Genomic DNA, 26,029 nt, shown 5'->3' with positions numbered 1-26,029 from the left:
TTTTAATGTAAGGATATAATTGTATTATATGCAGTAGAAAGTGATGGGTTAGAAGAAGCCTACATAGCCAACCCATAAAATACAATTTAACATCCATATATGGCCAGCAATGGAAATCAACATTGATTTATCCAACAATAGATCTGGTTCAATTGGTAACATACATTTGTCTTCCAATGCCTTTTATGGGGAAAGTAATCTTAAAGTACTGAATGTAATCAGAATAAATTACCGAGTTTAGGTACCGGTAATCCAAAAGTTGTTACTGATTATAATTTGACAGGTAACTTGTTTTGTTGATAGCTACATTAAGGAAAAATGGACTATGACAGATGTGGTTGTCCCACCTAGCCATCTTAAGATGAATGTACTAAGTCTCTCTGGATAGGAGCATCTCCAAAAGGACAAATGTAACATTTCATTGCACAATGTTGACTACAAATGTATTTTCTGAAATCTGGGAGGGCACTTAAGGTTAGTAGAGAGCATATTTCATGAAGTGAAATGCTTGGTCAACACACATAATTTGCTTTCCTCCAAAATAAAAGTCCTTTATTGATACAAACACCACTTTCTTATACACTGTTCTGAGAAAAAATAAAATCATCCCAACCATCAAATCTACTTTGACCAGAAATGTGAGACATTTCAAATGTCATTCTGGTAACTTCCAAAATTATTTGTTAAAATTAAAACTACAGAAATACATCAAGTAAAACACTGAAAAATAAATGTCTAAAATTACAAGCAAATACTTCAACAAGCAAGCAGTTCTCCAGACCCATTGTATTGTAAAATGAAAATTTAAACAAATCCTCAGCCAAAAACAACTAGTGGTCAACATAGTTAACTGTTTGTGTATGGACAGAAATAAAATCATTACTGGTGGTAAAAAAAAGAAAAGAAAGATGTGTCATTCCCTCTTTTTGGGTGGTAGTGGTAGTGATGGTGGGGGAGGGGAAATTGGTGGAGTGCATACAAAGAAAATACAAGCTTGAACACTGACCAAACTGATGAAATAGACCATTTGTTTCAGCCGTAGGGAGCTGCCAACTAATAAGTCCAGTTTACTTCTTTAAATTAAGAAGAAAAAAAAAGACATGGAAAAACCAGGACAGTCACCATCGCTTCTTTGGAGAACGCTTGTGACAGGGTTGTGGGGTGGTACTGTGGGGCTCAAATGGGGGTATGCCGAAGACGGATTCAGTCTATCTGTACTGGTAGTTCATGGTGGGGTCTCCCCTGCCGTATCCTACTGGGTTGTGGTATGGAGCTGGATTTGCACCATAGCTCTGGTTGGCTCCTGCCTGTGCGTTGTAATTTGACTGATTTCCGTAACCTACGGAAAAGAGTAAGTTGATTAGTGAAACTGTCGATAAAACAGCTTAGGTTACGGTGTACCTGTGTTCCCCTTCGCCGAGAATCCAACTTACCTTCATAACTGTAGTCTTGGCTGGCAACAGCGCTGCCCGTCACCTGGCTGGGGTAGGCAGTGCTGTAAGGATAAACCCCTGCTCCTGCCTGGTTTTGATTGAAGGTCTTATTGCCTTGCCCATAGCCCTGGCCATACTGGTTATAGGCACTCTGGCCAGGGGTGGTCTGGTAGGCCCCTTGGGCCCCTCCAACTCCTGGTGGTCCAGGGAAGGTTGACTTGGCCTCCTTTTTGACAGGGGCTTTGGGGGCTGGAGAAGGGGTGGAGTAGCCTCCATCATTCTGGTAGTATGAACCGTAGGTTCCTGTAGCTGCCACGCCTGTAGTGCTGGCCGCAGGGACTTCAGTAACAGTGCCTGCAGCTGCAGCTCCACCATTTGCTCCACTATTGTAATAATCTAAAAGAAAGAAGCATTAGATTAAGAGGAGGTTTTGTAGAGTTCTACTGCTGTCACACCCATGCTTGTAAAGGCACTAAGATTAATACATTGCATTTTCAAGATAGTGCAGCGTTTCACTAAAATTGTAGTACCACATTGTATGGGATATCACATTTATTTTTTAAAAAACATACAAGACTTTATTTTTACTTCACAATCATAATGCAGAATGTCAAAATCAGTCTTGTGCAAGTATCAACAACGCCGTGGTTCTTTCATGCCTAAAGGTGCCTCACATGTGAGGTAAATGAGGGGCATTGTGAATATTGTTATTTTGAAGATAAGACTAGCATGTAACCATCATGCATCAATCGCTATGATTTAGCAATTCTGACATTTGAATAAAAAAAACGGCAAATATTCAAAGCAGCCTTATGATCCCATAACAAAAGGCAAAATAAAACAAGACATGTTGACAATGAGGTGATTGATAATACATGTTCAGACAAAATGAAAAAAGACCGTTCACATAAGAAATGCAACTTTTTTTGGTAGACATTCAAGACAGATGGCCACAATGGGATCAATCTCCCCAGTCTGACCCACTCCAATGTGCATGTCATCACAGTGGGCCATTATCCATCAGCCAACCATAATGCTCTGGTCTCAATTCCACTAAGGAAAGCAGTCTATTGGAAAAGTGTGCCTGTGGCTTTTGTCATATCCAGGTGTCCAGGTACATCCCAGGGTCGGCAGAGGGTATGGAAGGTGACCAAAGGCAACAAGCACTCACTGGCCTCCCATCTCTCTAGGCGTTGGGACATGAGTCGTAGCGTGTAAGCAAAGGGACAGTTTCTTTCCGGGGGAGTGATTGGAGTTCATGTTGCGGGAACACTAAAGTTTGCTCATCTTTCTCTACATTTTGTTTGATTTAAAAGATTGGGATGATCTATGTAGCAAACTCGTGGTAGCCATAGCAGTCTGAGACAAAGTCACCTAAAGAATGAGACAGAGCAGAGAAGGAACATTTTTATTAGATTGGTTTGTTTTTTTGCCATAAAAAGTGGCATGTGTCAATGATTTGGTCAAATTGTTTTCAAACAGCTTTTTTTGTTTGTTGGGACTTTTAGATTTCTCTGCTCCTGTCACGCTCAAGAAGGTGTTTCCTCAGAACAGGCTGCTGGTAGGAGGGGGGGGGTCAAAGTGATATTGATTGAGACCTGTGGCTTAACAAAGCAGAGAAATGTAAAATCATAATCGAACCAGGAATAAGAGCACTCAGGTTCCTTCTTTGGTAGTTTGTTTAGATGACATTCAATGAATGGCACACTCTCCAAAAGAAAAAGATAGTTTGTATCTATAATCAAAGTAACTTTTCTAGGTCTTGTTGGGAACCTCCAGATGTATGCCACTAACTCTCCTCCACACTGAACTTCTGCTAATATTACAATGCGACTAGAGTGAGAACACCTCTTGTAGTGTCCTCATGATAAAAGATGGACATTAGAAGTCGACCGATTAAAAATCGGCATGGCCGATTAATGAGGGCCAATTTCAAGTTTTCATAACAACCGGTAATGGGCCTTTTTGCAAGCCGATTACATTGCAATCCACAAGGAGACTGCGTGGCAGGCTGACCACCTGTTACGCGAGTGCAGCGTCAAAAGGACCTTGTGGCTGCAATGAGCCAAGGTAAGTTGCTAGCTAGCATTAAACTTATCTTATAAAAAAAAAAAAAAAATCTTCACATAATCACTAGTTAACTACACATGGTTTATGATATTACTAGTTTATCTAGCTTGTCCTGCGTTGCATATAATCAATGCGGTGCCTGTTAATTTATCATCAAATCACAGCCTAATTCAACTTTGCCAAACGGGTGATGATTTTTTTAAAAAAAGCACATTCGTTGCACAAATATACCAAACCATAAACATCAATGACTTTCTTAAAAAATCAATACACAAGTATATATTTTTTTAAACCTGCATATTTAGTTAAAATAAATGCATGTTAGCAGGCAATATACCTAGAGAAATTGTGTCACTTCTCTTGCGTTCAGTGCAAGCAGAGTATATGCAACAGTTTTGGCCGCCTGGCTCTTTGTGAACTGTGTGTTTCTTCCTAACAAAGACCGTAATTACATTGCCAGAATTTTACACAATGACATAACATTGTGCAATGTAAGAGCAATATTAGACTTAGGGTTGCCACCCGTTCGACAAAAATACAGAATGGTTCCGTATTTCACTGAAAGAATGAACGTTTTGTTTTCTAAATGATTTTTTGCTCTATCATATTAATGACCAAAGGCTCGCATTTCAGTGTGTTTATTATAATTACGTCTATGATTTGATAGAGCAGTCTGACTGAGCGGTGGTAGGCAGCAGCAGGCTCGTAAGAATTCATTCAAACAGCAGCTCTTAGCAATGCTTGAAGCACAGCGCTGTTTATGACTTCAAGCCTATCAACTCCCGAGATTAAGCTGGCATTACTAAGTGCCTATAAGAACATCCAATAGTCAAAGGTATATGAAATACAAATGGTATAGAGAGAAATATAATAATTCCTATATCCTAAAACTTCTTAACTGGGAATATTGAACCACCAGCTTTCATCTGTTCTCATGTTCCGAGCAAGGAACTTGAACGCTAGCTTTTTTACATGGCGCACATTGAACTTTTACCTTCTTCTCCAACACTGTTTTTGCATTATTTAAACCAAATTGAACATGTTTCATTATTTATTTGAGACTAAATAGATTCTTTATGTATTATATTAAGTTAAAATAAAAGAGTTCATTGTTCATTCAGTAGCTTTGTAATTATTACAAATATATCTAAAAATAGGTATCTGCTTTTTTTGATCCTCCAATAAATCGGTATTGGCGTTGGGAAAAAAAATCATAATCGGTCGACCTCTAGTGGACATATCAAATAAAAACCAGACTAGAAGTCGGAAGACGAGGATGAGGGAGAATCAATACTCACTATAGCCTCCAGAGTTTCCATTGTTCCCATATCCATAACTTCCATAGCCACCTGAGGAGTTAAGCAAACCAACCATTACATTTCTCAGCTGAAGTGAGATGTTGCCTACCATTTAATATATTGAACAGTATTTACAGCATAAAGTTAATTCAGGTACAGAACACACAATAATTGCAAATAGTACCTTCAGAAAGTACTCACACCCCATGACTTATTCCACATTTTCTTGTATTAGAGCCTGAATTCAAAATTGATTTGTTTTTCTGACCTGACAACCTACACACAATTACCCATAATGACAAAGGAAAAACATGTTCGTGGACCTGCAAAAAATATATACACACTAATTTACATAAATATTCACACCCCTGGGCCAATACATAGAATCACCTTTGGCAGCGATTACAGCTGAGTCTTTCTGGTTATGTCTAAGAGCTTTAAACACATGGATTGTACAATATTTGCACATTCTTTTTAAAATTCTTCAAGCTCTGTCAAGTTGGTCATTTGTTACATGCTGACCAGACACGTCGCAAAATATATTTAGAAATCCATGTTACTCAATTATTGCACCCACTGCTCTGCAAGTCCTGCCTCGCCCATCTCCTCATTGGTTATAACCACGTGGGTGATTGAAAGACGAAATGTTTTGCCGGTCGTCGTGGTAATACTATGAAAGTGTCGATGCTAATCACCATATAAGTTCAAAGATGAAAAAGCCTGGAAGGAGGAGAGATGACTAGAAACGATTCGGTTGGCTGTTTTGTGTGTGGATTAATTGTCGGAGTACCTTGTGCATTTCAGGTAAAATAACCAATGTTTATATCACAGGACAAATTAGCTAGCAACAGCAAGCTAGCTAAATAGGACAAATTAGCTAGCAAGTGCAAGCTAACTAGCTAAACTGCCATACATGTTTAATGCTTTTCGACCTGTCCCCCAAATTAATGTAATTGGTTCAGAGTTTTTGATATTTTAATCTGCGTGTCGTGATCTCGTTTGGTGTGGGGGGCAAAATACATTTATGCACGATGGCGCACGTGCGCAGCCGGTTTGGCTTCCGTGTAAGTCATTGCTAGAGAGCCATTTTCAAATCTTGGCAAAGATTTACAAGCTGATTTAAGTCAAATCTGTAACTAGGCAACTCCGGAACATTTAATGTCTTCTTGATAAGCAACTCCTGTGTATAGCTGGCCTTGTGTGTTAGGTTATTGTTCTGCTATCGTCTCCCACTGCCTGATGGAAAGCAGACAAACAGGTTTTTCTCTAGGATTCTGTCTGTGCTTAGCTCCCCTCAGTTTATTATTTATCCTGAAAAACCCAGTCCTTAAAAGACTACAAGAATATCCATAACATGATGCAGCTACCACTAGGCTTAAATATTTTCCCCAAACATAACACTCTATTCAGGACAAAAAGTGAATTGCTTTGCCACATTTTTTGCAGTAATAGTTTAGTGCCTTGTTGCAAACAGGATGCATGTTTTGGAATATTGTTTTACTCTGTACAGGGATCCTTTTCACTGTCAATTAGGTTAGTGCTGTGGAGTAACTACAATGTTGATCCATCCTCAGTTACTCCGATCACAGACATTAAACTAACTGTTTTAAAGTCACCATTGGCCTCTGAAATCCCTGAGCGGTTTCCCTCCTCTCCGGCACCTGAGTTGGGAAGGACGCCTGTATCTTTGTAGTGACTGGGTGTATTGATACACCATCCAAAGTGTAATTAGAACTTCACCATGCTCAAAGGGATTCAAATTGTTTTAAAACATATATATTTATTTATTTTTATACCCATCTAACCGATATGTGCCCTTCTTTGCGAGTCATTGGAAAACCTCCCTGGTCTTTGTGGTTTTAATCTGTGTTTGAAATTCACTGCTCAATTTAGGAACCAAACAAATAATTGCATGTGCGGGGTAGAGATGGGTAGTCATAAAAAAATTTGACATTGGGGTAATGTGTGTTGGCCAGTGACAATTTAATCAATTTTAAATTCAGGCTGTAACAAAATGTGGAGAAAGTAAAGGGGTGTGAATACTTTGAGGGCACTGTAGGTAGCACATAGCTCTGTTTTACCTTGTCCATAGCTGCCACCATTATTGAACCCTCGGCCCCTCCCCCTGCCACGCCCTCTACCTCTGCCCCTGGGAGTGGCTGCCGGGTCACCAGTCGGGTCACCCATCATGCCAAACCCATGCTGTTGGAGAAAACACGAGAGGACTAAATGGACATTTACATTTAAGTCATTTAGCAGACGCTCTTATCCAGAGCGACTTACAAATTAAATGGACAGACGGGTCAGCAGCAACCATCATTACTCAGCTAATATATTTCACAAACAATAGCAAGCAAAGATATACAGTAAGGCAGAGGGAATCTTACCATTGGGAGTTTCTTCTTCTTGGCTGCCTCAGTCACAGAGCCCTCTGGGAAGAGTTTGTCCAGGGCTGCCAAGGCAGCATAGGCCTTGGCCACCTTCTTATTGGAGCCAGTCCCTTGGAACTTCTGTTCGTCTATCTCCACCTGGAACAGGGGGAAAGACAGGTCAATACATAGACAAGAACAGAATAAAGCATGAGACAGAATTTGTGTCATAGCCAAGCTCATGTTGTTATTGTCAATGTTTAAAAGGACAGGTTCACTTTATCTGAAACAATTTCAATTTGTATGTTGTTATAGAAGTGTCCAGACACTGTTTTGAGAAATGTACCTCAACAATATACTTCCTTGTTGCTCGTTCTGCAGTATGGGAGCCACAGATAAACATGAACAAAGCTCCAAAAACACCCAAATGTAATGTTAGAAACGACAAAGCTCTCAGTATAGTGATGCAGGGGTAAATACTCAAAACCAAAACAATAAAAAAAAAAAAAATTAAAATAGACACCTCTATAAAATTTAAATAAAATCGAGATTTGGTGCAAATATAGTAAACGTCTGCATTCATTGAAGCAGCTGGATATTTACTGTTAGAGCCTAAAGGCATCAGTCTGGTTGCAGGGTGGATGGGCACTTCTTCCACGCCTGAGACACTAACCTCCATGACGAAGCGTTTGTCGTGGCTGCCTCCGGTCTCTGAGATGAGCTCATACTTGAGGCCACGCCGCTTCTCGTTCAGCTCCATCACAGGGTTCTTCCCATGTTTGGTCAGGATTGGTCCCTGTTGACGAGCACTCTAAGACAAAGAGAGACATTTTAATTTCTCTGTAAACAAGACCAATACAAGAAACTGGAGTCAAAACCAAGCCTAGTGTCCAAAAACATTGTTTTGAGTTCTACTCAGAGGACCCATACCTCTGCACCGTCTGTGGCCTCCACACTGTCCGCCCCTGTGGCTGCGGTGTCCATTGCGATGGGAGTGATGCAGGGTTTCACCTCCTCCACCACGGCCGTTGCCACCTCAGTCTTCACTGGCTCAGCAGTCTTCAGCTCCACGCCTGTGGGGAGGCCCATGTCCTGGAGGACCTATGATTGGGCCAGGCAGAAGATTGGAAAGGAAAATATGTGAAGCGCAGCAGACAATAGTTACAATCTTCTGATTTCATGGGAACACACCAAACGCTTAGAACATGTATAACACTTACCCCGTACACCCCCATCCACCCACTCACCTTGACAGCAACGTGAAGCTTGGCAGTGCGTTTGGATGGGCCTGAGGCTTCAAAGCTCTTGCCGTCCACCTCAACAGCCATGGTGAAGACTGGTACGTGCACCGGACCAGTTTGGGAGAGGAGTTTATACTGCAGGCCAGGCTTCAGCTGGTTCAGCCTCATCAGAGCATTCATGGCCTGGGGAGGCTCTGACTTCTCATCTGGTGCTGGGGGGGAGTGAAGATGAGGATAAAAAATAAAAAAACTGCCACTAACACTGAAGAACTGTGCTGAACAGGAAGAACTTAGCAACACCTACATTTCTTTTGCAACTTCTTTTTCTTCTTGTTTGGACTTTTGTCCTCCCCTCCTTCCTCCTCCTCGATGGGCCTCTTCATTGGTGGGGCGTAGGTTGTACTGGGGGGGATTTGGACTGCAACAAAAACACAGGGACTGCTGAGCCTTTCCAAAATATGGACACTAAATTGTATGCACATGTCTGCTGCTTGGCTTACCTGTATAGTCAATTGGGGTCTCGCTCCTGGGTTTCCGGGGCATTTTGGAGGGAAGGGGGTCCATCCCTAGCACTTTGTGAAGCTGTCCGAAGGCAGACAGCCTTAAGGCATGCTGAAAACATGAACAGGTGGTGATTTTTTCCATTCACTACAGCAAACAGGGCGTACATTATTATTATTTTTTTACCCCTTTTCGTGGTATTCAATTGGTAGTTACAGTTGTCTCATTGCTGCAACTCCCGTACGAACTCGGGAGAGCCATGCGTCCTCCGAAACACCACCCAACCAAGCCGCACTGCTTCTTGACAATGCCCACTTAACCCGGAAGCCAGTCACACCAATGTGTCGGAGGAAACACCGTACACCTGGCGACCACGTCAGCGTGCATGTGCCCGGCCCGCCACAGGAGTCGCTAGAACACGATGGGACAAGGACATCCCTGCTGGCCAAACCCTGCCCTAACCCAGACGACGCTGGGCCAATTGTGTGCCGCTGGGTCTCCCGGTCGCAGCCGGCTGCGACAGAGCCTGGACTCAAACCAGGATCTCTAGTGGCACAGCTAGCAACTGCGATGGAGTGCCTTAGACCACTGCACCACTCGGGAGGCCCTGTGGATGTAGATGTGACTCACCTGGGCACTCTGTGTGAGGTCCTCCCTCTGCTGGAGGTCCAGGTGGCTAATAGCATCGGTCAGCTCCTTCTCACATGGATCACAGATTCCAGCACCATCTAAAAACAAACAGGCAAATTATGACATCTTTTGGCTTGTGATGTGGAGCAGAGGTAGGAGGACATGTCCTCTTCGCTCTTTGAGACTGCTCACCAGCCATGAGGATTCCAGAAGCTAGACACTCCAAAACTCTTCGCAGAGCCTCTCCTGCCCCCATTGGCCGGTTCCCTGTGCCAATTGCCTTCTCACACAGCAGCTCTATTGGCTAAAAGGGGTGAAGCGAAGATGTTTGAATTTTGTCCAGATGTTTGGCAAATTGGCTAAAAAGGCTGTAAATAAGAAATTGTTGCAGTTTGATGTACTAAGCCCTTTAAATAAATTCCCATCTTACACATCAAACCTGACCACTGGAATTAGAATGACATTTCTCAAACCAAATTCACATTTGAAGAACCAGCTAGCAGAAAATGCTGCTGGTGACTCACCCATCCATGCAGTGGGGCCCAAGTGGGGACGCGGGAGCACAAGTCCCTCAGGATGCGGATGACGATGACGCAGGACCTCAGCCCATTGGCCCTGGCCTGGAGACACAAGCAGGGAGGGGGGGGAGGGAGAGGGAGCCTTAGTCAAACAAGAACTCACAAAAAAAACGAAGCAGCAGCTACATCAAAAAGCCACACAGACTAACAGCTCTGCTTTGTCATTATTGTGGTACAGTATGGGAAGAGTGCAGCATGAATCTGAGATGTGTTCTGTCTGCAGATGTGGTTATTGAATTTAAATATACAACTCCATGTGTGTGAAGTAAAAAGCAGATTTGATCAGTGGTACAGTAATAGGTATGACAGAGTGGTGATTGTTGAGCAATTGTGCTTCTTGCAGCTCCGTATCAAAAATGTGTCAACTAGTGAGATTCTGTTATTAAATGATTAGGAGGGAGAAGGGGAGTCCATGTAAAGCCAAATGCTGACATGGAAAAATGTAGGACAATGACAGTATTTATAATCTGCTTAGTTTAATGAGTGGTGATACCTTACAGTAGCTCTTAAGATTATTGTATGGGGTACACCAGGGGCCTCATTTATAACCATTGCGTGAATTTAACATTAAATATTTGCGCCATTTCTGACACGAACAAAAATATTTATACAAACTTTGCGCATGTCATACATATACATTTTCCCCGTTAGAAATCAGACCTGTCATAAAATTATTTTTTTTAAAGTGTGCACGTTAACGAGCAGGATAATTCCAACAGAAAAACGCCCATATCTCACATTTTATGGTGACAATAATGCCCTTATTTGCTGTATACTAGTATTGGAATTAGGCAAAGACGGTATCTAAAAGGAAATAGCAATGGTGAACTTGATCAAATGTCTTGTGTTGGCAGAATGTTTTCTTTTGCTGTATCTGTTTCTGAAAGACAAAATTAATTGCAAATTGTGGACCTGTAAACAGATCGTTGAATGCAATAATGTTTAGCATTGACTTTTTCCCCACAAACCTAAATATGTAGCAATGCCCGCAAGTTCTCACAATATCTACTCTTAAAAAAATGAAAACTACCGTAGGCCTACACACTTCAATGCAAAATATCAACTGTCTGTTCAGCTGTTAAATTCTCCTGTTGGATGCATAGAGTAAAAACTTGACATTATAAATAGCCCATCCAATTGGCCCAATTAAATGAGAGATGTGTCATGGTAATTTGTTGTATGGCTACTTCATATTCCTGAACTCAACCATCTTAACATGGCCAGAAAAGTTGAGGAATGTATTATGGTAATGATGTATGTATTATGCTTCTAAATGAAATATTGTCTACTGGAGAAAGTTGACATTACAGTATTCAGACGTAGGCCTAGCCTACAAACGTCAATGAAAAGGTGAACAGTCTGTTCTACTGTTAAACGGCGTTTTGGAAAGGATCACAGAGCAAAATACAGTAGTAAATAGATAAGCCATCTCAAGTAAGGTAAGTCATAATTCAACGAGCGATGGGAAGAATGGTAGCCCACACTAACTTGTTGTAGGCCTATAGACCATTTTGCAAGTAGCCCTTGAAACCACGAGTCAGAAAAGCTGAAGAATTTATTCTGCAATGATCATGTAAGTGAAATAGGATTTTATTTTAGAAATTCATAGAAAATAAAAACATTTTGCTCTTCTCACTAAATGGCAGATTTTGGCATTATTTTTAGTTAGGCCACCCGTTTGTTATGAGTAGGAGTAATATTCCCCATTAGCACAAGGCTACCACTTTCACCTTGCAATGTAATACTTCAACCACTAGAAACTGTGCTTATGCATGGTCTAAAGTTCATAAGAGGAGAGGCACATTCTCACAGAGTTCAGTTTTTTAAATGAATGCCAACTTTGGTGCACGCATGTTTTGGGGCATATTTTGTGCGGAAGCAACGTTTATAAATGAGGGCCCAGAAGACTGACCAAGTTAACGTACATTTCTAACTAAGGTGCAATATTCCTTTTTTGTGGCACACAGAAAGCTGAAACAGCCAGAGCATGGGGGTTTGGAGCCTACAAGAACAGGCTGCAGAGATGGAGCGCTTACAGTTAAGAGCGAGAGATGACAGTTCACTATGATGACTAAGAATCAACATAGTCCACAACGAGGAATCAACCTCAACACAATATGATGGTACAGAAAAGGGTTGTCGATTGATAATATTTGAGAAATATTGCACCCGAGCAAGTTAGTTCCACATCTAGATCTCTGATCAAAATTAAGCAGTGGTTTAAGACAACAGTTGCTTTGAGGGGATTGCTGAACGTCCTTTCTAAAAGCAGAATTGAACATTTTCAATGACACTGCAATCAAACCTGTTAAGTCAGCAGAGCATCTCTACAAGGTAATGACAAAGGTTTCCTTGGAAACGCTATAAAAACCACAGTAAGAAGTCTACTACAGGTGATAGATACACTTCGAAAGGACATTTAAAAATAAAAACAGAGGAAAAAAAACAACCAAAGAAAGAAACTGCGTCAAATGAAAAAAAAAAAACTCAACTACTTTAAGACAAATAAAGACAAGATGCAAACCTGGAACCACTTGGCGTGGCGAAGAGACGCCAAGGCAGTAAGGCATTTCTGCCTGTCCAGAACATCCGGGGGATCGTTGACTGATAGCGTTTCTATTGGCGGGTGGAATAAGAAGACAAGGTACAGTTTGACCAAGGGGGGTTCTGTCACACGGCCAGGGGGAGTAGGCAGCTTTCCCAAACCACAGGCAGGACGGGGAAGGGGAGGGGGACCCCCCCAACCGGAGAACTAATGGTCTGAACCTCTCAGTGAAACTGCAATTACACTAAAGATGAGTAACTTCAACCCACTTCAGAAACTGCTGTTTAGTGGGTGATTTCTTAAGATCACTCCCAGTAGGCCTATATGGAGAAAAATGTGTTTGATGTAAGATTACAGTGGAAGTGAATTATCAAAAGGGAGGTTGTCTCCATTATGTTAACTCAATGTCAACTCGTATGCCTCAGCCCAGTTATGAAGTCTGAGTGCTTTGCTATAACAATGAGAGGTAGAGCCCCTCCCCTTCACCCCTATACTGGGTGTACTGCTTAGCCCCTTCCGAGACAGAGAGCGTCCAGTTGGTCAAAGGTCCAGCGTCCCTAAAAATTGACAAACTAGAAGGCTTGACAGAGAGAATCAGATGCACAAAATTATCAAAACAAGTCCACACTGCAGCAAAACTGATGGCCTTCAACAGCCAAACTGGGCTTCAATGTTGACACAGTTATAGATAAGGCTAGGTTGATGCCTGTTGGGTACATCCAACTTCCTGTTTAGAACGTCTGAGGGGGAACATGGGCCGCCATCGACTATTACCCTTTTCCATAATATACCGTGCCCTCCGTAATTGGGAAAGTGAAGCATTTTGTCTTCTTTTGGATCTATTCTCCAAAAGTTTGTATTTGAAATCCAACAATGACTATGAGGTTAAAGTGCAGACTGTCAGCTTGTGTTTGAGGGCATCTATACCGGGTTAACCGTTTAGAAATTACAGCACTTGTACAAATTCACTTGTGTACAAATGTAGTTAGAAGTTTAGCATTTGGTCACAAATTCATAGCACGCAATGACTACATAAAGCTTGTGACTCGACATTTGTTGGATGCATTTTCTGTTCGTTTTGGTTGTGTTTCAGATTATTTTGTGCCCAATAGAAATGTATGGTGAATAATGTATTGTGTCCTTTTGGAGTAATCTTTATTGTAAATAAGAATACGTTTCTAAACAATTCTACATTAATGAGGATGCTACCATGATTACGGATAATCCTGAATGAATCGTGAATAATGAGAAAGTTGGAAGCACAAATACACTCCCAAGACATGCTTACCTCTCACAATAACAGGGGAGGTTAGCATTTTTGAGGGGGTATGATATTTGTGTATCTAACTTCATCAAATAATTATTCACGATTCATTCAGGATTATCCGTAATCATGGTAGCATCCACAAGCTTGATGTAGTCATTGTGTGCTATGAACATGGGAGCAAACACTAAACTTATTACTACTTTAATACACAAGTGAATTTGTCCCAATACTTTTGCTCCCCTAAAATGGGGGGGACTATGTGCAAAAAGTGCTGTACTTTTTTTTAAACGGTTCACCGATATGGATGAAAATATCCTCAAATTAAAGCTAACAGTCTGCACTTTAACCTCATGGTCATTGATTTTATATCCAAACGTTTGAAATAGAGCCAAAATAAAAAAAAATGCTTCACTGTGCCAATAATTACAGAGGGCACTCTAGGTATTTCTAGCATTAATTATTGAACTTCTGACTCCCTTTGGTTCGGACAAACCCCCATGGATTGGATTTACAAAGACCGCGATCACAGTTGTCCCCGGATTTTGACTGTGACTGGGAGAAGTGACATTCAGCCATGCAAAGTCAAAGAGCCCCTGGCGTTATCTGTAACCCGTGTCCTCCCTGCTGATGAACATCAGTCAATAGCCCACTGCTGGGTCTACTAACCAGAACACTTGACAACACTTTGCAACTCATTTTTGCTGCAATGCAAACCGTTCATCAGTGTTCAGTATAAAACATGCAAACAAAGTGGTGTTTGTTTTTTTGTTATTCTCAGTAAGCCTTCATATAGTTAATGTCTGGACTCCATAGGGAATAGAAAACCTTTTTCAGTCAGTAACTATCCTTACTATACTGTGTATTGGGCCATCAAAAATGTACATCAAATTACATGGAACTACGAGAGTCTAAAGAGCTATAAACATAGCATGGTTTCATTACATGACAGTTCCCACATATCCCCTAGCTCCATTGAAGGCCCAATAAACAATATCTGTCTAGACTGGCTGCCTGCCTGTTTAGTCTCCCTGCCTAAGGGGGCGCTAGTGAACCGTCTGCCCCTGTGTGGCAGCCTACCTCCGGCAGCCTGTTTCTCCACCTCCTCGCGGACCAGGGGGGACGTCATGTTGATAGTCAGGGTCAGGGGAGGCTCCTTGGTGCTCTTGATCACGATGGTGGCTTCACGGATGACCTGAGTGACCTCATACTTGTCTTCTGTGATAGTCTGCCAGGTAGAGCAGGAGGGATTGTTAATACAATAGCCATGTAGTGGCTATCCCACCAAGCAGTACCACCAAGTTAAAAATATGTTTTAAAAGAAAACTATTAGCTACCGAATTCAGTTGTGACTATTCCTCCCAAATGTATATTCTCGAAAGGTCAAATTCAACTTCACAAAGCCAACTGAATATGAAGACACAGAAAACACCAGCAGGTGAATGGACTCACCTTGAGTTGCACAGCCAGGTTGTCTGCCACGTTCTTCAGCAGGGTGATGGTGGGTTTGTCCTTACACAGAAGCACCAGCTCCAGGTCCAGGTCCCCCTTCAGCAGCAAGCCCTTGGCCACCAGGCCCACCCTCATCACCCCACGCAAGGACCGTGTGGCCTGTTCCGACGCCTTGGGCTCACTGACAGAGGAGACATGGGTACCCAGGTCAATTACTTTTGAAACTCAAAGCTGAAAGTGATGCTGCCTTCACCAACACTCCAGCCTTGATGGTGCAACAAGTATTTCTACGCAACTGACATTTTGTACACCATGCACCATTTTGAATACAATTTCCCACTCCCTTACCTTTCTTTATCGGATTCAGTTCCGTCTGGCTCAGACCTGACCACCCTCTCCCGCTCGTCCAGCCAGTCGGAGACAGCCTTGAGGGCACGCTCCGTGTGTGACACCATGTTCTGCACACCCTCCAGCTCCTCCTGTGTGGGGTACACAGCGGAGTGCTTGGCCATCACGTGGCGGTCGTCGTTCATGAAGATACGCATGGAGCGGTGGCGCAGGGGAGGAGGCTGGATGGGAAAAGAGGAGTTATTTTAAGGAATTGACTTCAGCAGGTCACAATTGTTGTCAGTAAGTGGCTTTGAAAGGAACAGTCAATGTGATGAACACCCCCCCCTGTAATTCTCAAAATACAGTAATGACTAACAAGTCATTTTGTCCGCTTTCACTGTCCTTACATAAGCATCCATGGACTACTGCTGGGTGAGAGTCATGCCCAATTAGAGGAGAGCAATCAAGTGCAAGCAGGAGCTTGTGTTCCAAATGCCCAGGGCAGTTTTGACTGGCAGCAACCTGAATTACCCTTACAATGGACATTTGATGGAACTTATTTTTTTTTTGGTCTACTTATATGCCGCGTCCTTGTTAACTTACAAATAATCTTCTCAATCAATTATGTCAAACAAATACAGTTGAATGTTTGCAGAGGCAAATTATTATAGTGGTGAGGCTAGTAAAATGTAAGCGCTCCATGTTCACTACCAAATAGAAACGGTTTACACAAAATAGCCTTCATAAAAATGAGTGTATAAGAAAAGCGGTACCATAGTTGCTTTGGAGTCTTCGATCCTGTGTATATGGCAGTGATACAAGAACAGGTCCTTCCTGAGACAGAACACCAACACTGCTGCTTGGTTCTGCTGACAACAAAAGGGACATGTTTAAAATTAGCAAAGCAATAAAAGGCCAGATTCCCCTGGAATAGCAGATGTCATTTTATTGATAATATAAAAACATGGTATTTAAGGGTAACAGAACATGGTCTGTTCAAATAAATCCCTAAGGATGCACCTTCCTAAAGTGAAGGGTGGCTTTGCATGATAAGGGAAATTCCATGCTAATGGAATTACACTGAGATACCAATTTTTCCACTTTAAAATGTATACCAAACCAACCATTGATTTCTAAGTTTAACAAACCAACAACTATGCACATTGACTGCTTTAAACAATTTACACAGTAGGAGTCTCAGCATAATTCAGATACCACGGAATTGCCCATAGGCTAAGTGTGCTGATCCAGCAGTAACATGGGTGTTCATACTGCAGCCTGTTGTAAACCTGGGTTGTGTTCAGTAGGCACGGAGCGGGGGAGGGGAATAAAATAGGACTCAATGAGCACTGTTATTGGACAAGGTTGCGCCTCTGCGTCAAAACGTTTCTCCCATTTTGAGCCTCGCTGTACAAAAACACAGCACCAAAAGTGTTGATTTAAAAATGGGCAGCTCCATCATTGTAGGCCAACAGATGAGCAGGACACCCGTCACATTCCTCCTCCCAAAAATAAAAGATGGGAGAAGTTGGACCAGGGCTGAAGCAGTACCAGGACACAACTGTAGCACAATCCTTGGAGGCACTAACAGCATCTACTTTCAAAACACTGAGTTAACCAGTTTGATTATGAATCAGTTCTGCAGGAGCAGATGGCAGATATGTTAGTGACTAAAATGTAGCTTTACCAAGGAAGATGTATACAGGGGCACTAGCCCAATTTCAGTATGACTCCGAGAGCAATAACAACCTAAAAAACATGGTTCTTCAGTTAGCCGTGAGTTTGAAATTAACATTTCAGAGCCAGTGTACAGATTGGAATGATATGGGTATCAGTTACCAGACAGACCTGCTGTACATGCACAGTCCTAAAGCCAAAATGCATTAAACACATGAGCGCACTGCAGTTAAAAATCGATGAACAGTTCATTGCAGTTGACATCAATTAGAAACTGGCAGTACCCCACAGCTTGACTCACTCAGTTCTCACAGTAAACCTGGCTGAGAAGTCATCCAAGGTACACATCCAAACTGATCATATCTATCATGTGTCAAATCCCTCCATTCAGGAAACTAGCTACACATTGTAACAGCAGCGATATGTGAACGCTTCCATACAGCCGTTACATCTTAGCTAGTGTAAAACGGCAGGAGCAATTTTTCAACTAACATTTACAAAGCGATAACTTCCCCAATTCTCAACTTACCATAGTCTTCTCCAAACCCATCGCTAGTTGCAGGAGAAACATTTGAAGGATGGAGAACAAGCCACGCCTTTTTTGGAGTTACATTTTTTTTTAAAGATCAGAATAAAAACAATATTTACAAAAAAAAAAAAAAAGAGTGTTATTTGTTTTCCCATCATCCCCTGATTCAGCATATACCCTTTTCATGGCACGCTTGGTTCAAAAGCTATTGATGCAGGGTTGGTAGACATTGAAAAGCCAAATTAAAAGGACTTAAGTACTTTTTCAAGCACTAATATTTATTTTCAATGACCATCAACTTGTAATAGTTCCTATTACGCATGGGGGGAAAAAACAGCTTACTATTCATTACTACCTTACAAGTTCTACTCAGTGTTGTTTCACTACTTGTTTACTACATACATGGTGGTAAGTGAGTAGTAAAGTAACTTGAGTAGTGATGAGCAGGGTTTGACATGCCTACTGTCATAATTTACTACACAATTCCAGCTTAATGACTACTGTATTTTTATTGGGCATCTACTACTTAATAGCTACGAAAAAGTGTCTTGCTTCTGACTGGGAGCTTTAGTGTTGCTGGTCGGGGTGGCTGTGTGAGGAAAACGGCATGGACGGCAGGAGCCTGTGAACGATCGGCAACAAAGGTCTGGAGGTTGTTGCAGAGGAAAATGTCAATGTACAACTGGCGCCAGCGCAGGATGCAGCGTTGTCTTTCCCCCTTCATATGGCTCTTCAGGGCTGATTCACCCATGCTCGCAATGTCAGTCTGATGCATTTGTTGCACTTTACACAGTGTGGGTTGGTTGGGTCCAGTGATGTAAAAAAAAAAATTGTCAATTGTTGGTCTCATGTTTCATTAGCTGAAATAAAAGACAGCAAAAATTCTGCAATGCACAAAAGGCAGGATATCTAAATTTGCCTGCCATTTTGGCATTTCGTTTTTCATAAGCATATGAGCATCTTTTGTTCTCTCATTTTAATTGAAGTACTTCTCCAAGTACTAACTTGCAAAATGTTCAGATTTTGAAGGTATTCCAGTGATTTTCCAGAGTACCAAATTCAAGTACTTTTAAGGCACCTTTTGCAAACCCTGTTGAGAGCAAACCGAATAATCCAACACAAAACTAACTTTACATTGGTGCTGAACGAACCATATACCTACCGCTCAATCTAAAAAGTTGGGTAAACAGTACTGTCCTGTGGATATTTTGTCTCAAATTTCAAGCAGCTGAAGGACAAACCACTCTGACAAGCGGTAAAGTGTATATGTAATTGTACTTAACATTCTGGCTTGTCAGGAACATTTACATCCACTTTGTCACCAAAGCCCCATACATTACCCACCATTGCGACCTGTACGCTCTCAATGGTTGGCCCTCGCTTCATACTCGTCGCCAAACCCACTGGCTACAGGTTATCTACAAGTCTCTGCTAGGTAAAGCCCTGCCTTATCTCAGCTCACTGGTCACCATAGCAGCATCCACTCGTAGCACTCGCTCCAGCAGGGATATCTCACTGGTCACCCCCAAACCCAATTCCTCCTTTGGTCGTCTTTCCTTCCAGTTCTCTGCTGCCAATGAATGGAACGAACTGCAAAAGTCTCTGAAGCTGGAGACTCATATCTCCCTCACTAGCTTTAAGCACCAGCTGTCAGAGCAGCTCAAAGATCACTGCACCTGTACATCTACCTACCTAATCCCCATACTGTATTTATTTATCTTGTTCCTTTGCACCCCAGTATCCCAACTTGCACATTCATCTTCTGCACATCTACCATTCCAGTGTTTAATTGCTATATTGTAATTACTTCGCCACCACGGCCTATTTATTGCCTTAACTCCCTTATCTTACCTCATTTGCTCTCTCTGTACATATACTTTTTGTTCCCTTTTGTTCTACTGTATTATTGACTATGTTTTGTTTATTCCATGTGTAACTGTTGATGTATGTGTCGAATTGCTATGCTTTATCTTGGCCAGATCGCAGTTGCAAATCAGAACTTGATCTCAACTAGCCCACCTGGTTAAATAATGGTGAACATTTTTTTTTAATAACATTTGCTACCCAGGGCCTAGCCAGCAGATCCAACCCGCTTGCTTAGTGGCACTAGGGTCAGACAGGCTTCCTGTCTAGAGTAAGACACTGTGGAGCCGGGACAAAATATGGCTTGGGAAAACACCTAAATCCTGGGATGATAACTGGTTGTACCCCAAATTGCCACATTATCCCAACTGTTACACCAAGAAGACCAAATGACTGCTTGATTTTAAGTAAACTGATGTTTGTCCTCATGCTAGCTAGCAGTAGCCATTATGGATTGGCATGTCACTTTAACAACAAAAGAGCCAATTGGCTGACACTGATATTCCAAAAGGGCTGTTGTGGCTTATGCTTCCTAGCCGGAGGAAAGATACTTTTCCTGAAAAAAACGGCTAGTAGATAAATAATGTGACAATTCAGCATACAGAGCTATATTTTGCACGGGCTCTGTGGTGTCTTTATCTACACATGAACGATGTCTGACCCTAGTCAGTGTTGCTGTAAGCAAGTGGGTAGGATCTGCTGGCTAAGAGAATCCTTCCAGCCGCCATTTTAATTTCAAACCTCAATTCAGTGCGCCAGTATGGAATATGCCCCCTCCACGAGTCACACCACGATTAGATTGCTAGCTATGTGGGTATAGCAAGATAGTTACATAAAAAAATGCCATATGTGATCGCCATGATATTGTGATAACTAGCTAGTTAGCTAGATAACGTTTCATGAGATTAGCTTGCGTGGTAAGCCCAAGATGGTCGTGTCCTCGCATTGTAGCTAACGTTGACTAGCCATAGCTACGTATGCAAACAAACATAACTATTGACAAATTCCTGCATTTGCTTTCAATTCCTATCCACGTATCTTACTAATAGTTTTTTTCTCCATAATATAACGTTCGGTAGCTAGCATGGTGCCTTACGACGTGCTGCCTTGCTTGTGGTTCGAGCTGAGGGAGCGTTCTGAACAAAGAGGGCTACTGCTAGGCTAACGTTAGCTAGCGAGACGTAATTCGTACAACGCCAAATGAGTGCCACCGGTAATATAGTTGCTTAATTCATTTCATAGGGACGGTGGTAATCATTTCATAAATCTGAATATAATGTGCATCGTTATGGAACATCCTTCTAGACTTACCAATTCAGCAACGCTTCGCTCCAACTCTCTTCGCCGAGGAGCAGAAATGACTACCTGAACAGCAAATTCTGAAAGCTAATTGGGCGGAAGTAGCACGTGACCAAAGAAGTAGCCAATCCCGTTTCACCTTTCGATGTATAGTCTGAAATGTGAATGACTTGCTAGCTAGTTCATAAGTCAATACCGTACTGTAGGATAATCACCAGCCAATTTCCCAAAATTACATAGCTACTGTAAATCATTATTTAATTATTAACTCTATACACCATGCCCTGTTTATCCAGGATAGACAAGAGTTATCATTTGATATCTGGGGATTCCATTAAAGTATGTGACCAAACACACATTTCAGACAGAAGATGTGGTATATTTAAACAATAAGGCCTGAGGAGGTGTGGTATATGGCCAATATACCACGGCTAAGGGCTGTTCTTAGGCACGACGCATCGCGGAGTACCTGGACACAGCCCTTAGTCATGGTATATTGGCCATATATCACAAACCCCAGAGGTGCCTTATTGCTATTATAAACTGGTTACCAACGTAATTGGAGCAGTAAAAATAAATGTTTTGTCATACCCGTGGTATACGGTCTGATATACGACAAGGCAATGTTTATATAACCCCTTTTCAAACAGCCCTGTTATTTACCACTTTCTTGCAGGCCCCTGTATACATATCAGTGGGTAATTGGCAAATTTGGAAGGGAAAGGGGGTTTAAACCATGGGGGCATTTCAAATGAGAGAGGTGTTACCTGACCTAGAATTCCTTACAATCAAATGTCAAGCGCATTTTCTACCAAGAGAAATCACTTCGATTATAATCACAGCCGTATACATCCCCCCCAAGCAGACACATCGATGGCCCTGAATGAACTTCATTGGACTCTAGGTAAACTGGAAACCACATATCCTAAGGCTGCATTCATTGTAGCTGGGGATTTTAACAAGGCTAATCTGAAAACAAGACTCCCTAAATTTTATCAGACTCCCTAAATCCTGCACCATTGTTACTCTAACTTCCGCGACGCATACAAAGCACTCCTTTCGCCCTCCTTTCGGAAAATCTGACCACGACTCCATTTTGTTGCTCCCAGCCTATAGACAGAAACTAAAACAGGAAACGCCGTGGTCAGGTCTGTTCAACGCTGGTCCGACCAATCTAATTCCACGCTTCAAGATTGCTTCGATCACGTGGACTGGGATATATTCCGCATAGCGTTGGACAATAACATTGATGAATAGGCTGATTCGGTGAGCGAGTTTATTAGCAAGTGCATCGGTGATGTTGTACCCACAGCAACTATTAAAACCTTCCCCAACCAGAAACCGTGGATTGATGGCAGCATTCGTGCAAAACTGAAAGCGCAAACCACTGCTTAAATCAGGGCTAGGCGACTGGAAACATGACCGAATATAAACAGTGTAGCTATTCCCTCCGCAAGGCAATCAAACAAGCTAAGCGTCAGTATAGAGACAAAGTAGAGTCACAATTCAACGGATCAGACATGAGAGGTATGTGGCAGGGTCTACAGTCAATCACGGACTACAGAAAGAAAACCAGCCCCGTCGCGGACCACGATGTCCTGCTCCCAAAACAAACTAAACAACTTCTTTGCTCGCTTTGAGGACAATACAGTGCCAACGACACGGCCCGCTACTAAAACCTGCAGGCTCTCCTTCACCGCAGCCAACATGAGTTAAGCATTTAAACGTGTTAACCCTCGCAAGGATGCCGGCCCAGACGGCATCCCTAGCCGTGTCCTCAGAGCATGCGCAGACCAGCTGGCTGGTGTGTTTACGGACATATTCAATCAATCCTTATCCCAGTCTGCTGTTCCCACATGCTTCAAGAGGGCCACCATTGTTCAAGTTCCCAAGAAAGCTACTGTAATTGAGCTAAATGACTATCGCCCCGTAGCAGTCACCTCCGTCATCATGAAGTGCTTTGAGAGACTAGTCAAGGATCATATCACCTCCACCTTACCTGACACCCTAGACCCACTCCAATTTGCTTACCGCCCCAATAGGTCCACAGACGACGCAATCACAATCACACTGCACACTGCCCTAACCCATCTGGACAAGAGGAATACCTATGTAAGAATGCTGTTCATCGACTACTGCTCAGCATTTAACACCATAGTACCATCCAAACTCGTCATTAAGCTCGAGACCCTGGGTCTCGACCCCGCCCTGTGCAACTGGGTCCGGATTTCCTGACGGGACGCCCGCAGGTGGTGAGGGTAGGAAACAACATCTCCACCCAACTGATCCTCAACACTGGGACCCCACAAGGGTGCCTTCTGAGCCCTCCATACACGCCTCCAACTCAATCATCAAGTTTGCAGATGACACTACAGTGGTAGGCTTGATTACCAGCAATGACGAGACGGCCTACAGGGAAGAGGTGAGGGCACTCGGAGTGTGGTGTCAGGAAAATAACCTCACACTCAACGTCAACAAAACAAAGAGATGATCGTGGACTTCAGGAAACAGCAGAGGGAGCACCCCCCTATCCACATCGATGGGACAGTAGTGGAGAAGGTGGAAAGTTTTAAGTTCCTCGGAGTACACATCACGGACAAACTGAAATGGTCCACCCACACAGACAGCGTGGCGAAGAAGGCGCAACAGCGCCTCTTCAACCTCAGGAGGCTGAAGAAATTCGGCTTGTCACCTGAAACACTCACAAACTTTTACAGATGCACAATCGAGAGCATCCTGTCGGGCTGTAGCACCGCCTGGTACGGCAACTACCGTAAGGCTCTCCAGAGGGTAGTGAGGTCTGCACAACGCATCACCGGGGGCAAACTTCCTGCTCTCCAGGACACCTACACCACCCGATGTCACAAGAAGGCCAAAAAGATCATCAAGGACAACAACCACCCGAGCCACTGCCTGTTTACCACACTATCATCCAGAAGGCGAGGTCAGTACAGGTTCATCAAAGCTGGGACCGAGAGACTGAAAAACAGCTTCTATCTCAAGGCCATCAGACTGTTAAACAGCCATCACTAACATTGAGTTCCTGCTGCCAACATACTGACTCAATCTCTAGCCACTTTAATAATACAAAATTGGATGTAATAAATGTATCACTAGTCACTTTAAACTATGCCACTTTATATAATGTTTACATACCCTACATTACTCATCTCATATGTATATACTGTACTCTATACCATCTACTGCATCTTGCCTATGCCGTTTGGCCATCACTCATCCATATATATTATTATGTACATATTCTTATTCATTCCTTTACACTTGTGTGTGTATAAGGTCGTTTTTGTGAAATTGTTAGATTACTTGTTAGATTTTACTGCATGGTCGGAACTAGAAGCACAAGCATTTCGCTACACTCGCATTAACATCTGCTAACCATGTGTATGTGACAAATAAAATTTGATTTGATTTGATTTAAAAGAATTGACGTGTTAATGAATTTCCATGCACAAGAGGAGCGAATCGTTCCCAGGGTCAGTGAAAATGCAAGAATCATGACAAGATTTTTAGGTGTGTTTTAATTTACCATGTTTTCAACCGCACTCCGTTAAGGTGACTTAAAGTTACCAAAAATATGAACGCAATATGCAACAATTTGAAGTATTTTACTGTGTTACAGTTCATATAAGGAAATCAGTCAATTTAAATAAATTCATTAGGCCCTAATCTATGGATTTCACATGACTGGGAAAACAGATATGCATCTGTTGGTCACAGATACCTTAAAAAAAAGGTAGTGGCGTGGATCAGAAAACCAGTCAGTATCTGGTGTGACCACCATTTGGCTCATGCATAGAGTTGATCATGCTGTTGATTGTGGCCTGTGGAATGTTGTCCCTCTCCTCTTCATTGGCTGTGAGAAGTTGCTGGATATTGGCGGGAACTGGAATATGCTGTTGTACACGTCGATCCAGAGCATCCTTGAACATGCTCAATGTGTGGTGAGTGTGAAAGCCATGGAAGAACAAGGCAATGTTCAGCTTCCAGGAATAGTGCACAGATCCTTGCGACATGGGGCTGTGCATTATCATGTTGAAACATGAGATGATGGTGGCGGACGAATGGCATGACACACTGTTTTACTGTTTACGTACTGCTTTACTAATTGCATATGTATATACTGTATTCTATTCTACCGTATTTTAGTCAATGCCACTCTGACATTGCTAGTCCTAATATTTATATATTTCTTAACTCCATTCTTTTACTTTAGATTTGTGTGTATTGTTGTGAATTGTTAGATATTACTGCACTGTTGGAGCTAGGAACACAAGCATTTCGCTACACCCGCAATAACATCTGATAAATATGTGTATGTGACCAATACAATTTGATTTGATGACAATGGACCTCAGGATCTTGTCACGGTATCTCTGTACAAACTGCCATCGATAAAATACAATTGTGTTGGTTGTCCATAGCTTATGCCCATACTATAACGCGACGCTAGCATGGAGCACTCTGTTCACAACGTTTACATTAGCAAACCGTTCGCCCACACAACGCCATACACGTGGTCTGCGGTTGTGAGGCCGGTTGGACATACTGACAAATTCTCTGAAATGAAGTTGGAGGCGGCTGGTTTATGGTAGAGAAATAAACATTACAATTTCTGGCAACAGCTCTGGTGGACATTCCTGCAGTCAGCATGCCAATTGCACGCTCCCTCAAAACTTGAGGCATCTGTGGCATTGTGTTGTGTTACAAAACTGCACGTTTTAGAGAGGCCTTTTATTGCACCTGTGTAATTTATTTATTTATTTCACCTTTATTTATTTCACCTTTATTTAACCAGGTAGGCCAGTTGAGAACAAGTTCTCATTTACAACTGCAACCTGGCCAAGATAAAGCAAAGCAGTGCGACACAAACAACAACACAGAGTTACACATGGAATAAACAAACGTACAGTCAATAACACAATAGAAAAA

General features: G+C 42.3%; 1 protein-coding gene across 3 annotated transcripts; it reads right to left on the bottom strand.

Annotated features, from left to right (window-relative positions):
• Window positions 1–525: 525 nt before the first annotated feature.
• ilf3 (interleukin enhancer binding factor 3) lies at window positions 526–21,176 on the bottom strand. 3 transcript variants are annotated; one of them, XM_014203650.3, is made up of 19 exons: window positions 21,092–21,165; window positions 16,485–16,580; window positions 15,730–15,950; window positions 15,382–15,562; window positions 15,010–15,157; window positions 12,645–12,736; window positions 10,067–10,162; window positions 9,735–9,846; window positions 9,543–9,640; window positions 8,912–9,023; window positions 8,716–8,829; window positions 8,418–8,623; window positions 8,101–8,271; window positions 7,844–7,981; window positions 7,189–7,329; window positions 6,883–7,003; window positions 4,802–4,852; window positions 1,434–1,829; window positions 526–1,339 (listed from the first exon to the last, which is right to left on the bottom strand). In XM_014203650.3, exons 2-19 carry the CDS (start codon window positions 16,485–16,487, stop codon window positions 1,209–1,211), a joined length of 2,532 nt encoding a protein of 843 aa, XP_014059125.1. In that variant the 5' UTR covers window positions 16,488–16,580; window positions 21,092–21,165; the 3' UTR covers window positions 526–1,208.
• Between the last annotated feature and the right edge of the window lie 4,853 nt (window positions 21,177–26,029).

Source organism: Salmo salar, chromosome 06 (genome assembly GCF_965601325.2).
Source record: "Salmo salar chromosome 06, fSalSal1, whole genome shotgun sequence".
NCBI lineage: Eukaryota > Metazoa > Chordata > Actinopteri > Salmoniformes > Salmonidae > Salmo > Salmo salar.
The sequence above is the reverse complement of the archived record's forward strand: the minus strand, read 5'-3'. Positions and strand labels throughout refer to the sequence as shown.